Here is a 15,163-nt window from a genome sequence, read left to right on the forward strand (position 1 = left end):
CTACTCCTTTTGGCATTCTCTGGTACCCCTCTGGGGTTTTACCTACATTACTAAATTTCTGTTCTGTAGTGTGAGCCATTTGGGGAAGAGCACCTTACCTAGTGTCTCCGGCATGTGCCCTCCTGGTTCCTTCCATCTTTTCCTTCACGTCATTGCCTGATGCTAGGGTACATAGCCAGCACGGTAGCCAGTCCGTGTGGTGGGGTGTGGGGTCACTATGTACCCTTTTGGTTGAGCCCCTTGAAAACACAGGGATCACACTTCTGATACCTGAGCTGTGACCACCTCATGCATGCCTTGGAGTGGTTGCTCGTCATCCTGGAGCATCGGAACTCCCGGCAATGGCAGCTGTGCCAGACGGCCCTTGCTGTGGCTGGGTGCCGCCTGTAGGGAGAGCCCCTGATCGGAGTGGGTGGTATCAGGGCGAATGCTATTCAAATGAAAAACATACGTGTCCAGAACTCTTTCCGTTCTTCTACAGCTGTCTCTTTGAATGGAAATGATTCTCTTAGTGCTTCTTCTTCTGCCCCTTCAGCCTTCCCTTCCATGGCTACCCCTAGGGAGGAGGGTCAGGCTCATCAGCTGGGGGTGAAACCTTTTCCCTGCTGTCTGGTTTGCATCAGGACTGATGGGGATACTTTACCAATACCAAACCTTTATTTTTTGTGGAACACATTGAAGACAAGTTTGGCGAAGTGGACTCTCTGAGCCAGATGCGGTAGGGTTCGTTGTTGATCAAAAATGCTTCAGCTTTCCAGTCTGCGACCCTTCGTGCCTCTGACCATCTTGACACAATTCCTGTGTCCATTACCCCCCACCAGTCTTTGAATATGGTTCTAGGTGTAATTTTTCACAGGGACCTCATCCTTCAAACTGATGAGGAACTTAGAGACAACCTAGGACAGTGGGGTCTTCACTTTGTTCGGCTTGCTCAGAAGGGCCCAAAGAACAATCGTATTGATACTGGTGCCTTTATCCTGGCCTTTTAAGGGGATACCCTCCCTGAGAAAGTCAAGATTATGGTTTATCGATGTGATGTGAAGCCGTACGTCCCACCACCTATGAGATGTTTTAAGTGCTTGCATTTTGAACACGTGTCTTCCCACTGTTCACAGACCACTCTCTGTGGTGACTGTGGATGTCGACTCCATGAGGGGTGTTCCTGTGTTCCCCTCCTGTGTGTGTTAATTGGTATGGCAATCATTCTCCACGTTCACTGGATTGCCCGGCTTATAAGAAGGAAAAGATGATACAGAGATCATCTAACCTACAGTGAAGCTCGTAAGAAGTATGCATGTCTTCATCCTGTGTCAATGACATCTAGCTATGCTTTAGTTACATCTTCACCCCTTCCTACCCCTCCCTTACCCCTGTCCCGAACCCCTCTCCTCCTCCCCCTCCCCTGCGGTTCCCACACCCTCCTCTCCGGGCACCACTTCCCCTCCCCAGCCGGAGAAGTGTCCCACTTCACAACAACCACCAGAACCATGGTCTGTGGGCCCTCAGGTTGCCCGCTCGCTTTGTGTTCCAGATCTTGCTGCAGATGGCTCCCTTTTGCAGCACAGCCCTCCTCAGTCTCAAACAGAAAAGAAGAAGAAACATAAGTCCTGGGACAAGGAGCCTCTGGTGTCGCCAGGGGTCCCATCCCCACCTTCGCAACCTGACTTTGACCTGCTGTTCATGGATGCCGCCCCCTCCTTGTCGGTGATGGGTGGTGACCCGGCGGCATGACTGGCTTTAGCCTGTGCACCCCCCATTTGAATCGTCATTCTGTGGTTATCCCATGGAATTGTAATGGATATTACCATCACCTTCTGGAGTTGAAATCCCTTATTTTGTTTTACTCTGCAGCTTGTGTGGTTCTACAGGAATCTCATTTTACTGATGATCACTCACCGACCCTCCGTGGGTTCCGTGCTTTCTGGCAAAATCGGGTCAGCCCCTTGCAGGCCTCTGGTGGCGTTTATACGTTGGTCTGTACAGATGTTGCTACCACGTGGATTCCTCTTCAAACTACATAGGAGGAAGCGGTTGCTGTTAGGGTCCTCCTGGACTCTGGGGCCACAGTTTGCAATCTTTATCTCCCTCCTAACAGGACTCTTACACCTGCTGCCTTAACTGCTCTTATTCAGCAACTTCCTCCTCCCTAGGGGATTTTAATGCTCATCCCTTGTGGGGCAGTGTATTTCCATTTAGTCGGGGTCTTCTCATAGACCAGTTTCTTGCAGACCATGACTTGTGCCTTCTTAATGATGGCTCCCCTACCCATTTCAGTGCTGGTCATGGTACCTTTTCTGCCATTGATCTTTCTCTTTCTTCTCCCTCCCTCCCTCCCTCCCTCCCTCCTCCCTTCGTTACACTAGTCGACACACGACGACCTTTGTGATAGTGACCACTTCCTGTTGATTCTCTCACTCCATTCCCACTCCCCGATGGACAGGTTACCTTGTTGGTCTTTCCAACTCGCCAATTGGCCTCTATATACTGCCCAGGTAGTTTTTTCCCCCTTCTTTGTCGGGTTGTATTGATGACATCCTACGTAACGTGTCTGTTGTGATTGTTCGCTCTGTTAGCCTTGCTATCCCATGCTCATCTGGACCATTTCGCCGCCGGCAAGTCCCGTGGTGGAGTACGGCCATTGCCATTGTCATCTGTGATCACCGTTGAGCATTGCAACACCTTAAGAGGCACCCAGCCGCTCCCAATCTTATTAGCTTTAAGCGCCTTCATGCCAAAGCCCGTTACTTAATCAAACGGAGCAAACACGTGTGTTGGAAACGCTTTGTTTTGTCTCTCAGTTCTACTGTACTTATGTCATGGGTATGGGCTACACTTCGCTCTCTCCAAGGTTGCCATTGGCAGTCTACCCTCCCAGGCCTTTCCCTCCCGGCCTTTGTACGGACCCATTGATTCTCACGGAACGTCTTGCGACTCATTTCGCAACAGCATCAGCATCAACCTCCTATCTGGCTGCTTTCCTTCACCAGAAACAGCAGGCTGAAGCTTCCATCTTATATTTTACCCCTTGTCAGTCAGAATCTTACAGAAACCCTTTTACTGAATGGGAACTTCTTTCCACACTTTCTTCTTCTCACGATACGGCCCCTGGCCCAGACTACATTCATAACCAATTGCTTCAACATCTCAGTGCTCCACAACGACGACATCTTCTCTGGGTGCTTAACCGTATTTGGCTCCAGGGTGACTTTCCTTCTCAGTGGAGGGATAGCATCTTGGTTCCCGTCCTTAAGCCTGGAAAGAACCCCCTGTTTGTTGAAAGCTATTGGCCAATTAGTCTGACAAATGTTGTTTGCAAGTTACTTGAAAGGATGGTAGCCCATCGGCTCAGTTGGGTCCTTGAATCTCGGGATCTATTGTCCTCTTACTAGTCTGAGAGGGACAGTCTCCGATCAATCATTTACTTCTGTTGGAGTCTGCTGTTCGGCAGGATTTTTCCGAGCGCCGCCATTTGGTTGCAGTATTTTTCGACCTTCGCAAGGCCTATGATACGGCTTGGCGCCATCATATCTTACTTACACTTCGTGAGTGGGGTCTTTGGGGCCCACTCCCAATTTTTGTCTGTCAGTTCCTGTTCCATCAGTCATTCAGGGTTCAGGCTGGTACTGTTTTTAGTTCTCTACAGACCCAGGAGAACGGCATCCCACAGGGTTCCGTATTGAGTGTACTTTTTTCCTTATTGTTATAGATGGACTTATGGCCTCTGTCGGTCCTTTGGTCACCCCTGCTCTGTATGTGGATGATTTCTGCATTTGGATTAGTTCCTCTTTGATGGCCTCTGCAGAGCGGCATCTCCAGGGTGCTATACAGCGTGCTTCTGCATGGACCCTCTAACACGGGTTTCAATTCTCTCCTTTAAAATCACAGGTGGTCCACTTCTGTCACCGTACTATGGTCCACCCTGATCCGGAGCTGTACCTCAATGCACGATTACCTGTAGTCCCACAGTTTCGTTTCCTGGGTCTTCTTTTTGACAAGAAGCTCACTTGGCTGCCTCATATCAGACTTCTGGGGATAGGATGTTGCCGTAAACTCGGTGTCCTTCGCTTCCTTGCCCACACCTCTTTGGGTGCGGATCGTTCCACTAATCTCCACCTTTATCGGGCTTTAGTGCTGTCTCGCTTGGACTATGATTGTCATGTTTATGGTTCGGTTGCTCCTTCCACACTGCGCCTCCTGGATCCTGTCCACCATTGTGTTGTCCGTTTGGCCACCAGTGCCTTCCCTACCTGCCCTGTTGATAGTCTCCTGGTTGAAGCTGGGATCCCCCCCTCCCCCTTTCTGTTCGGCGGTCTCAGCTTCTGGTTCCTTATGCAGTCGCTGTCCATTCCGCTCCCACTCATCCTTCCTGTTCTACCCTGTTCCCAGACCAGGAACGTCGCCCGCTTGATTCCTGCCCTCAGGCAGGTTTACCGGTTGGGCTCTGCCTTGCATCTCTTCGACGTGATTTTCAGGTTCCTTCTTTGTTCTGTCTCCCACGTCCCCCCCACCCCCCCACCCCCACCACACACACACACACACACACACACACACACACACACACACACACACACACACACACACACACACACCTCCCCGTTTAGTTCCTCGGCCCCGGATTAGGATGGATCTCCGCCTAGGTCCAAAAGATTCCGTTCCCCCGATGGTGTTCCGTTGTTTTTTCCGCCAAATTTTATGGACGTCTCGGGATGCTGTTTTTGCACCGATGGCTCTAAATCTGCTGATTGTGTGGGATGTGCCTTCTTCACGTCCTCTGTTGGCATGGAAAATCATCTCCTGCCAACTGCATGTGGGGTGTTTACTGTGGAATTGTTGCCAATTTCCCAGGCCCTTACCCTTATTAAACAGTCCCAACTCAACTGTGTTTTGTTAGGTACAGACTCAATGAGTGGCCTTCAGGGAATTGACCCGCCATCCCTTGGTCTCGGTCATCCATGACCATCTCGCAGATTTTCACCATGCTGTTTGTTCCGTTGACTCCCTTTTGGTCCCTGGCCATGTGGGTGTGTCCCAGGCAATGAGCTTGCTGATCGTTTGGCTGGGGGTGCAGTCCCGTGGCGTTCTTTCTTCCACCTCTCCTGAAAGGACTCAACCACTCTGTGTTGTCTCCACATCGGCCATATCAGGCTGACTGATTGTTTTCTTTTGTGTAATGAGCCACCCCCACTTTGTGGTTGTGGAGCCTTCCAGTTTGCAGCCCACATTTTGGTGGAATGCCCCCTTCTTTTGGCTCTACGTTACAGACTTCCCCGCACTTCACTTTTAATATTGGCGGACAATTCCCGGATTGTTGAACTGGTTCTCAGTTTCCTCTGTGAAAGTTGTTTTTATTTTCAGTTCTAAGGTTTTTAATCTGCCTCTGGAGTACTGCCAGGGTGGTGAGGGCTGGGGTGTCTCCAACTGTAAGCTGTGTTTGGAGATTCCAGACTCCCCTCCCTGGCCAAGATCCTCTTTTCTCTCTCTTTTACTCTGTTTTTATCACTTTTTAGATTGGGTTAGTCTCCTTTTACAATGTGCACTTTTACATTCTAGCAGTTGAACACTTTTGGATAGCATGTGATCTTGCCTAGTCTGCATCGGAGGTGGGATATTTCTTGCCTCTAGCATAGCCTTTGGGGTTGCCCACTTCCTGACTTCCCTCCTCTTGTTTTCACCATTGACAACACGACTGCAGTTTTACATTTTTTAGCCTTTTACCTTTTATCGTTATGACTCTTCTGAGATGTAAATCCATCTGAATGGACCACCTTTGACACAAGGGACTGATGACCTTGCTGTTTGGTCCCTTAAACTCCAACCAACCAACCAACCAACCAGCCAACCCTACCCACTATCATTGTGGGCTGGAGCACATTAAGCTCATAGTCTCTCGTCATGACCTTAAATTAGAAATAGTGTTCCCACCATACTTTCTGCCTCTTCAAAAGTAGTAGTCTGTAATGTACCCAATTTATGAAATATCTTGGACCATCCTTGGGTACAACCCCTTGCCATGTGGGTTATATCCCTGTAGAAGATCCAGGTGCATTATGTGTCCTGTGCATCCTCTCATGCATCCTACTCGAAATGTGCAGTGGGCTTATCCTACCCTGTCAGAGGCAGAGCCACTTGTGAAAGCAGTCATGTCATATACCAACTATGCAGTAACTTCTGCATAGCCCTTGATGTGAGCACGACCACCAACCAGGCAAGCTTGCAAAGGAATTGCAGTGTAATTTGTAAGTGAGAGAAGAGACAATTTGCACACTTTTTGAATTGTATATACTGCTGGTTATTGTCATCAGTGATACTTGACAGTACACCCTACAACTTAAGAATGCAAGAGAAAAGTTGACCATCCAGTGGCAGAACATGCTTCTGAATACAATATGCTCAGGTTCAATGGCTGTTTCAAAACCTGTGGCACCCCATCCCCCCTTTCCTCCCTCCTCCTCTCCCCCTTCCATCTTGCACCCTCTCCCCCCCTCCCACTTCCATCGATGTCAGCTTCTCTGAGTTTCATGCATTCTTAGGTCTTCACATAATTGTGTGGTCATTGTCATACTTTTTCCTCTTTTAGGAGTGTCCACTGGCCCTCGAAGCTGCAGAAGGACTGCTGAGCCTTGGAGTAAAAGGCATTGAAGTCAATTCACTTGTTCTTGAAGCAGCATCGGGTGTAAGCAGCGACTGGTTAGTAGCTCTGCTTTCATTTCAGTACATACGACTGGCTAATTGCTGTGCAAACAAAGTGGTCCTAGTGTATGCTTAAGCACACACCAGTAAGTTTGACTGGCTTATCGCTATGAATGTCATAATAAAACTTGCATTATTATAGTATCAGAAGTGTAGACCTAATAATTTTGCTCTCTTTTTAAAGTCTTTAAGTGAATAGAGACTTGCCTGACCCAGGATATCAGTTGAAGTCTCGTCTACAAGTGATTTTCACACAATGACTTTTGTGCATCTCATCAAACTCATTACAGAATTATTTAAAATTGAAGCACACTTTCTGTATAGATCTACCTGATACCTTGTTACACAAGTTAAAAAACCCTGTGAAGTCATATAAGCCCTTGAAATGATGATAATTGTGTGAGCTCATATCTTAGTCCTATTTTTGTAGTCACTGTATCTCAGTGCCCAAGTATCCACATTACCAGTTACGGTGGATACAATGTTGGTACCAAAACTATCAAACAGGAGTTTCTGGTGAAACTACAACTATAGTGGAGTATTATATCAGTCAGTGTTGGTAGCACTACATTCTGGTGATTGTGGTGTGTGTCACGAAGCAAGCACTCTCACATATATGTATCAATTGTCATTTCAGTCTTTTGAGAAGTGTAATGTGCCAATGTTAGTAGCAGTGAGGGCCAGTTTTTACAGTTAAAATGTCAGAGATAGCTGTGAAAGTGCTGCTTTGAGAGAGAGTTCAAGTCAACAAGAGTGTAAAGGTTCTATGCTCACCAATTTTTTCATTTAGATTTTAAAATTATACCTTCTGCAAAAAATTGTGTTTCTTTTCTGTATTCTTTGCCCAAACAAGTATTGAGACCTGTGCGTCATCTTCTACAGGTCTTGTTTTCGGTTTTGTAAAAATATTATACAAAGTTTATAGTTAGTTTTCTGTTTTGGACCTAAAAACAGTAACTTGCCTTTTTTTAAAACAGTGGAAGGTCCAGGATGAATAAAAATGATATGAACAGAATACATTGCTGTTCACCACATGCAGTAAGCACTGAGATGCAGACAGGCACAATGGAAAGACTGCTAAACATTTAAGCTTTTTGACAAAAATGTTCTTTCTGGAAATACAAATGTACACACATTCACCGAAGCACAACGTCCACATATGTAGCCACTGAATCTGGCTGCAGTGTTTCGATTGTACGAGGTGCCTTCAATAAGTAAAGGAACACACTTTTTTCCCCTTGGGTAATTTCAGTTGAAAAATTGTGGAATTTATTGTGGAATATTGCCACTTCAGCCCCTATAATTTCGTGAAGCTCTGGTAGGTGGTGGTGCTATAGGTAATCGTCAAAATGGCATATGTAGAATGCCTGTGTGGACCTGGCAGTGAACAAAAGTACGGTGAGTCATCGGGCAAGGCACCTGTCACCATCGCAACAAGGTTACGCGAAGCTGTCTGATCTCCCGTGTGCTGCTCGGCTGCATACAGCTGTGACTTCTGCAGCGTGTTCATTGCCACAAAAATACAAATGAACTTCTCCTCCTCCCTGACAACACAAGGGCTCACAGCCCGCATCTTATACCTTCCGACTGCCATCTATTTTTCCCAACAAAAGATGCGCTCCCATGTGAAGCAGCACACGGATTATGGGGAGATTACTGATGCAGCAAGACCTCGGCTCCAAATCGAACAGTAGAGCAGTACTATGGGGGCCGTACAGGCTCTCCCACTAAGATGGCATAAGACCATCGCATTGAACAGAGATTATGTTAAAAGTTGTGTTTTGAAGCCAGAACAGTGGGGAATAATACAGTGTATTAGAATCCTGAATAAAATCATTCTGCTTTCAGAAGAAGAAAAAAAATGTGTCGGATTAGTTTATTGAATGCCCTGTGACTCAGTGTCTCATCTATGTGATGGTATGCATTTTTTATTTGTTTTGATTACTCATCTAAGATTGCATTAATGTGAAGGTGGAGATGTACAGAATGGACTGCTTTTGTGCCTTTTTATGGCTTGACAATGTGTTGGTGGCAAAGTAGTGTGAATAATGTATGGAAAGAGTTATTTATGAATGGTTACATTTTTTGAGAGTAACAGTGTTCATGCCCTGTACTTAAATTTCCCCATTGTATTCTACATCTCCAGTGTGTTTCATTTGTTGGTTGTAATTATATATACTGTTTTCAGCTCTTCCATTTCACTCTCACTGTGTTTCATGTTTTCACACAGAAAAACAAGATGTAGGGGAAAAAACGAAGTGAGACACTTCTCAAGATATGCCTTCCAGAAAGTACAATACAATGATAAACCTAACAGGATGTGCACCACTGTTATGCGTGGAAAAAGTAACTATACAAAAATAACACTTAAAGCAAATTATTGTGATTATTTTGGGAATGACATCCTGATAACCTATAAAAAAAACACACAAGCAGACCATCCTGTACAATTCCACTTCATAATTAATGCAATCTGAGGTGAGAAATTAAAACAAAATAAAAAAATGCACATTATAGTTTTTGAACGTAACTTGGAAAACTAACCACAAACTTTGTATAATACCATGAGTGATCAGAAAGTTTCAGTTTTGAGGTCATTGCTGCGGAGACCTCAGATGGAGCATATGACATGGCTGGCTATGGCAGTAGAACAGCATAGTCCACAAGAAAGCTTAAATGGTGGCAGTCGCAAGATTGAATGACCAGTACAGCTTGGAGTTGAGACAGAAAGTCAGATGACAAAATAATTACCTGAATGATGACTAACGTGGACCGATGGTGAAGGACCTAGTCCCACATAGACATAAATACTGGACCCGTTCCACACTGGATTCAGCCTCAGGGAGCACAATGTAAAGATTGCAAGTTATGCAGTTAAAATATTGTGCAAATACATGGTGGGTTACTGGTAAAAACCTGATTTCCCCAAATGACACTGCCTCACTGGGGAAGCCTGAAGACCTGCATTTTGCCACATTATCACTGTTGATGTTGCAGTAAGGGATATGCTATGAGAAAGTTATATCTCAAAATGACGTAATCTTTTTCGAGGTTGTGATACAATGCGTATCTAGCAGTAGGATAATTTACGAAGATGTAAGCATTATTTGCTTGTATGTATTTGTCCGTGCTCGGCAAGCATCGCTGCAGCATATAATACTCGATCCCTGTTCTCAGCATGTATTACGCGTGATACAGTTGCTGGAAAAAGATCCTCAAACTGATAATAAATGGTAGTGGAGACTGGCCACTATGTTAACAGCAGTACAGCAAGACATTCTGAAAAACAAGATACTGTACTTGAAAATCATAAAAAGGAAAAAAAAAATGCACAACAATGTAGCTGTTGTATCGTTGTAACACAGTCGTCAGGAAAATCACACAGAGCTGTTTGCAATACAAGCAGCTATTTATGGAGCTCAAAAAACTGTGAAAATGATGGCTGAATCAGCATTTTTCCACTTGAGAATAGCTGTCTTTTGAAGATGTGTCTGCAAAGGATTGGCAATTGATTGTTTTACCTGTCCTCCCTGTGTTGGGAAAGGATTTCACTGATGGTGTGCTCAGAGCATGTGCCATTCTCAGTGTTCACATGAAGTAGTAAGACTGTGGAAGAAAGTGGAGCAAAGTACAGGTAGCAGCAGTACTGGCTGTAGTTGTGGTGCATTATGGGATACAGAGAGCTGTTGAATGGCACACAGTGTGAATCTCACACTTAATCTTTCCCAACATGTGAGGAAACTATTCCAAGTTTGGTGTGGAAAAATTATACCTCTAAAAGTTGTAATTGTTGCACATATGTTGGAGTAAGCTGAACAGATCATCTGAATTTGTGCCAGTCTTCGCCCCCACCCCTCGTAGAGGTCTTCATATACTCTTTTCACGTATCTGCTATCCCTCCTCTGCATTGAACTGTGGAATCCCCATTGCTTTATGAACGTTGCCACATTTCCTTTCAATTTCACTGAAGGTTGTTTTGGTTTTTCTGTGTGCCAAATCAGTCCTTCCGATGGCTTTTTTGTTTTTTGTTTTTTGTTTTTCATTCAATTTCTGTTTACTTCGTTTCTAAGTGACTTACATTGCTGTATTCATATTCTCTCCTGAATATTTTTGTACGTTCTTCTTTTGTCAATCAGTTGAAGTACAAGGCTAGTGTAATTGATTCATTCATTTTCAAATCTCGATATTTTGCGATGTATTACATGTGCCAATATGACTGATGATGAATAATCCATGAACTCGTCAAGTCTGCATTTTGTTCTCTACAAATGTTCTGTGATTGCCACTCTGGTCACAAGACACATGTCCAAGTGGTAGTCAAGGTTTTTTCATTACCTTATGTAGCAACAACCTGCCAGGGATGACCACAGCAGCATTGATGCATTCTTTAAGTTGTTCCAGTGTTCTTGGCAGTGGTTGTACACTATGTGATCAAAAGTATCCGAACACCCCCAAAAACATATGTTTTTCATGTTAGGTGCATTGTGCTGCCACCTACCATCAGGTACTCCATATCAGCAACCACAGTAGTCATTAGACATCGTGAGAGAGCAGAATAGGGTGCTCTGCAGAACTCACGGACTTTGAACGCGGTCAGGTGATTGGGTGTCACTAGTGTCATACATCTGTATGTGAGATTTCCACACTCCTAAACATCCCGCTCTGCTGGGACTTCGGGCACGCGCTCCGCGCCGTCCTCGAGGAACTTGCTGTTGCGGAAGGAAGTGCTTTCGCCAAATGTGGCTGAAAACTAACATTTGCCTCCCCGTGAACCGTGGACCTTGCCGTTGGTGGGGAGGCTTGCGTGCCTAAACGATACAGATAGCAGTACCGTAGGTGCAACCACAACGGAGGGGTATCTGTTGAGAGGCCAAACAAATGTGTGGTTCCTGAAGAGGGGCAGCAGCCTTTTCAGTAGTTGCAGGGGCAACAGTCTGGATGATTGACTGATCTGGCCTTGTAACACTAACCAAAATGGCCTTGCTGTGCTGGTACTGCGAACGGCTGAAAGCAAGGGGAAACTATAGCCGTAATTTTTCCCGAGGGCATGCACCTTTACTGTATGGTTAAATGATGATGGCGTCCTCTTGGGTAAAATATTCCGGAGGTAAAATAGTCCCCCATTCGGATCTCCGGGCGGGGACTACTCAAGAGGACGTCATTCTCAGGAGAAAGAAAACTGGCATTCTACGGATCGGAGCATGGAATGTCAGATCCCTTAATCGGGCAGGTAGGTTAGAAAATTTAAAAAGGGAAATGGATAGGTTAAAGTTAGATATAGTGGGAATTAGTGAAGTTCGGTGGCAGGAGGAACAAGACTTTTGGTCAGGTGAATACAGGGTTATAAATACAAAATCAAATAGGGGTAATGGAGGAGTAGGTTTCATAATGAATAACAAAATAGGAGTGCGGGTTAGCTACTACAAGCAGCATAATGAACGCATTATTGTGGCCAAGATAGACACAAAGCCCATGCCTACTACAGTAGAACAAGTTTATATGCCAACTAGCTCCGCAGATGATGAAGAGATTGATGAAATGTATGATGAGAAAAAAGAAATTATTCAGGTAGTGAAGGGAGACGAAAATTTAATAGTCATGGGTGACTGGAATTCGTCAGTAGGAAAAGGGAGAGAAGGAAACATAGTAGGTGAATATGGATTGGGGCTAAGAAATGAAAGAGGAAGACGCCTGGTAGAATTTTGTGCAGAGCATAACTTAATCATAGCCAACACTTGGTTCAAGAATCATGAAAGAAGGTTGTATACATGGAAGAAGCCTGGAGGTACCTAAAAGGTACCAGATAAATTATATAATGGTAAGACAGAGATTTAGGAACCAGGTTTTAAATTGTAAGACATTTCCAGGGGCAGATGTGGACTCTGACCACAATCTATTGGTTATGAACTGTAGATTAAAACTGAAGAAACTGCAAAAAGGTGGGAATTTAAGGAGATGGGACCTGGATAAACTGAAAGAACCAGAGGTTGTACAGAGTTTCAGGGAGAGCCTAAGGGAACAATTGACAGGACTGGGGGAAAGAAATACAGTAGAAGAAGAATGGGTAGCTTTGAGGGATTAAATAGTGAAGGCAGCAGAGGATCAAATAGGTAAAAAGATGAGGGCTAGTAGAAACCCTTGGATAACAGAAGAAATATTGAATTTAATTGATGAAAGGAGAAAATATAAAAATGCAGTAAATGAAGCAGGCAAAAATGAATACAAACGTCTCAAAAATGAGATCGACAGGAAGTGCAAAATGGCTAAGCAGGGATGGCTAGAGGACAAATGTAAGGATGTAGAGGATTATCTCACTAGGGGTAAGATAGATACTGCTTACAGGAAAATTAAAGAGACCTTTGGAGAGAAGAGAACCACTTGCATGAATATCAAGAGCTCAGATGGAAACCCAGTTCTAAGTAAAGAAGGGAAAGCAGAAAGTTGGAAGGAGTATATAGAGGGTCTATATAAGGGTGACGTACTTGAGGACAATATTACGGAAATGGAAGAGGAGGTAGATGAAGATGAAATGGGAGATATGATACTGCGTGAAGAGTTTGACAGAGCACTGAAAGACCTGAGTCGAAACAAGGCCCCCGGAGTAGACAACGTTCCATTAGAACTACTGACAGCCTTGGGAGAGCCAGCCCTGACAAAACTATACCATCTGGTGAGCAAGATGTATGAGACAGGCGAAATACCCTCAGACTTCAAGAAGAATATAATAATTCCAATCCCAAAGAAAGCAGGTGTTGACAGATGTGAAAATTACCAAACTATCAGTTTAATAAGTCACAGCTGCAAAATACTAACGCGAAGTCTTTACAGACGAATGGAAAAACTGGTAGAAGCCGACCTCGGGTAAGATCAGTTTGGATTCCGTAGAAATGTTGGAACACGTGAGGCAATACTGACCCTATGACTTATCTTAGAAGTAAGATTAAGGAAAGGCAAACCTACGTTTCTAGCATTTGTAGACTTGGAGAAAGCTTTTGATAATGTTGAATGGAATACTCTCTTTCAAATTCTGAAGGTGGCAGGGGTAAAATACAGGGAGCGAAAGGCTATTTACAATTTGTACAGAAAGCAGATGGCAGGTTTAAGAGTCGATGGGTATGAAAGGGAAGCAATGGTTGGGAAGGGAGTGAGACAGGGTTGTAGCCTCTCCCCGATGTTATTCAATCTCTATATTGAGCAAGCAATAAAGGAAACAAATGAAAAGTTCGGAGTAGGTATTAAAATCCATGGAGAAGAAATAAAAACGTTGAGGTTCACCGATAACATTGTAATTTTGTCAGAGACAGCAAAGGACTTGAAAGAGCAGTTGAACGGAATGGACAGTGTCTTGAAAGGAGGATATAAGATGAACATCAACAAAAGCAAAACGAGGATAATGGAATGTAGTCAAATTAAATCGGGTGATGCTGAGGGGATTAGATTAGGAAATGAGACACTTAAAGTAGTAAAGGAGTTTTGCTATTTGGGGAGCAAAATAACTGATGATGGTCGAAGTAGAGAGGGTATAAAACATAGGCTGGCAATGGCAAGGAAATCGTTTCTGAAGAAGAAAAATTTGTTAACATCGAGTATAGATTTAGATGTCAGGAAGTCGTTTATGAAAGTATTTGTATCGAGCATAGCCATGTATGGAAATGAAATGTGGACAATAAATAGTTTAGACAAGAAGAGAATAGAAGCTTTCGAAATGTGGTGCTACAGAAGAATGCTGAAGATTAGATGGGTAGATCACATAACTAATGAGAAGGTATTGAATAGAATTGGGGAGAAGAGGAGCTTGTAGCACAACTTGACTAGAAGAAGGGATCGGTTGGTAGGACATGTTCTGAGACATCGAGGGGTCACCAATTTAGTATTAGAGAGCAGTGTGGAGGGTAAAAATTTTAGAGGGAGACCAAGAGATGAATACACTAAGCAGATTCAGAATGATGTAGGGTGCAGTAGGTACTGGGAGATGAAGAAGCTCGCACAGGTTAGAGTAGCATGGAGAGCTGCATCAAACCAGTCTCAGGACTGAAGACCACAACAACAAACATCCCTTGGTACACTGTTTCCGATGTGATAGTGAAGTGGAAACATGAAGGGACATGTACGGCACAAAAGTGTATTGACCAGCCTCGTCTGTTGAGTGACAGAGACCACCGACGGTTGAAGACAGTCGTAATGTGTAATAGGCAGACATCTATCCAGACCATCACACAGGAATTCCAAACTGCATCAAGATCCACTGCAAGTGCTATGACAGTTAGGCGGGAAGTGAGAAAACTTGGCTTTCATGGTCGAGTGGCTACTCATAAGCGACACGTCATGCCGGTAAATGCCAAACTATGCCTCGCTTGGTGTAAGGAGTGTAAACATTGGACAATTGAATAGTGGAAAAACGTGTGGAGTGACGAATCACGGCACACAATGTGGTGATCCAATGGCAGGATGTGGGTACGGCGAATGGCCAGTG

General features: G+C 44.5%; 1 protein-coding gene across 1 annotated transcript in view; it reads left to right on the forward strand.

The window, feature by feature from the left end:
- LOC124544918 (anaphase-promoting complex subunit 7) overlaps positions 1–15,163 on the forward strand; it is a 168,347-nt gene that overhangs the window by 47,776 nt on the left and 105,408 nt on the right. Inside the window, exon 4 of the mRNA XM_047123658.1 lies at positions 6,578–6,687. Within this exon, the coding sequence (XP_046979614.1) occupies positions 6,578–6,687 (110 nt within the window). The remainder of the gene's footprint in view (positions 1–6,577; positions 6,688–15,163) is intronic.

The sequence above is a fragment of the Schistocerca americana genome, chromosome 8 (genome assembly GCF_021461395.2).
Source record: "Schistocerca americana isolate TAMUIC-IGC-003095 chromosome 8, iqSchAmer2.1, whole genome shotgun sequence".
NCBI lineage: Eukaryota > Metazoa > Arthropoda > Insecta > Orthoptera > Acrididae > Schistocerca > Schistocerca americana.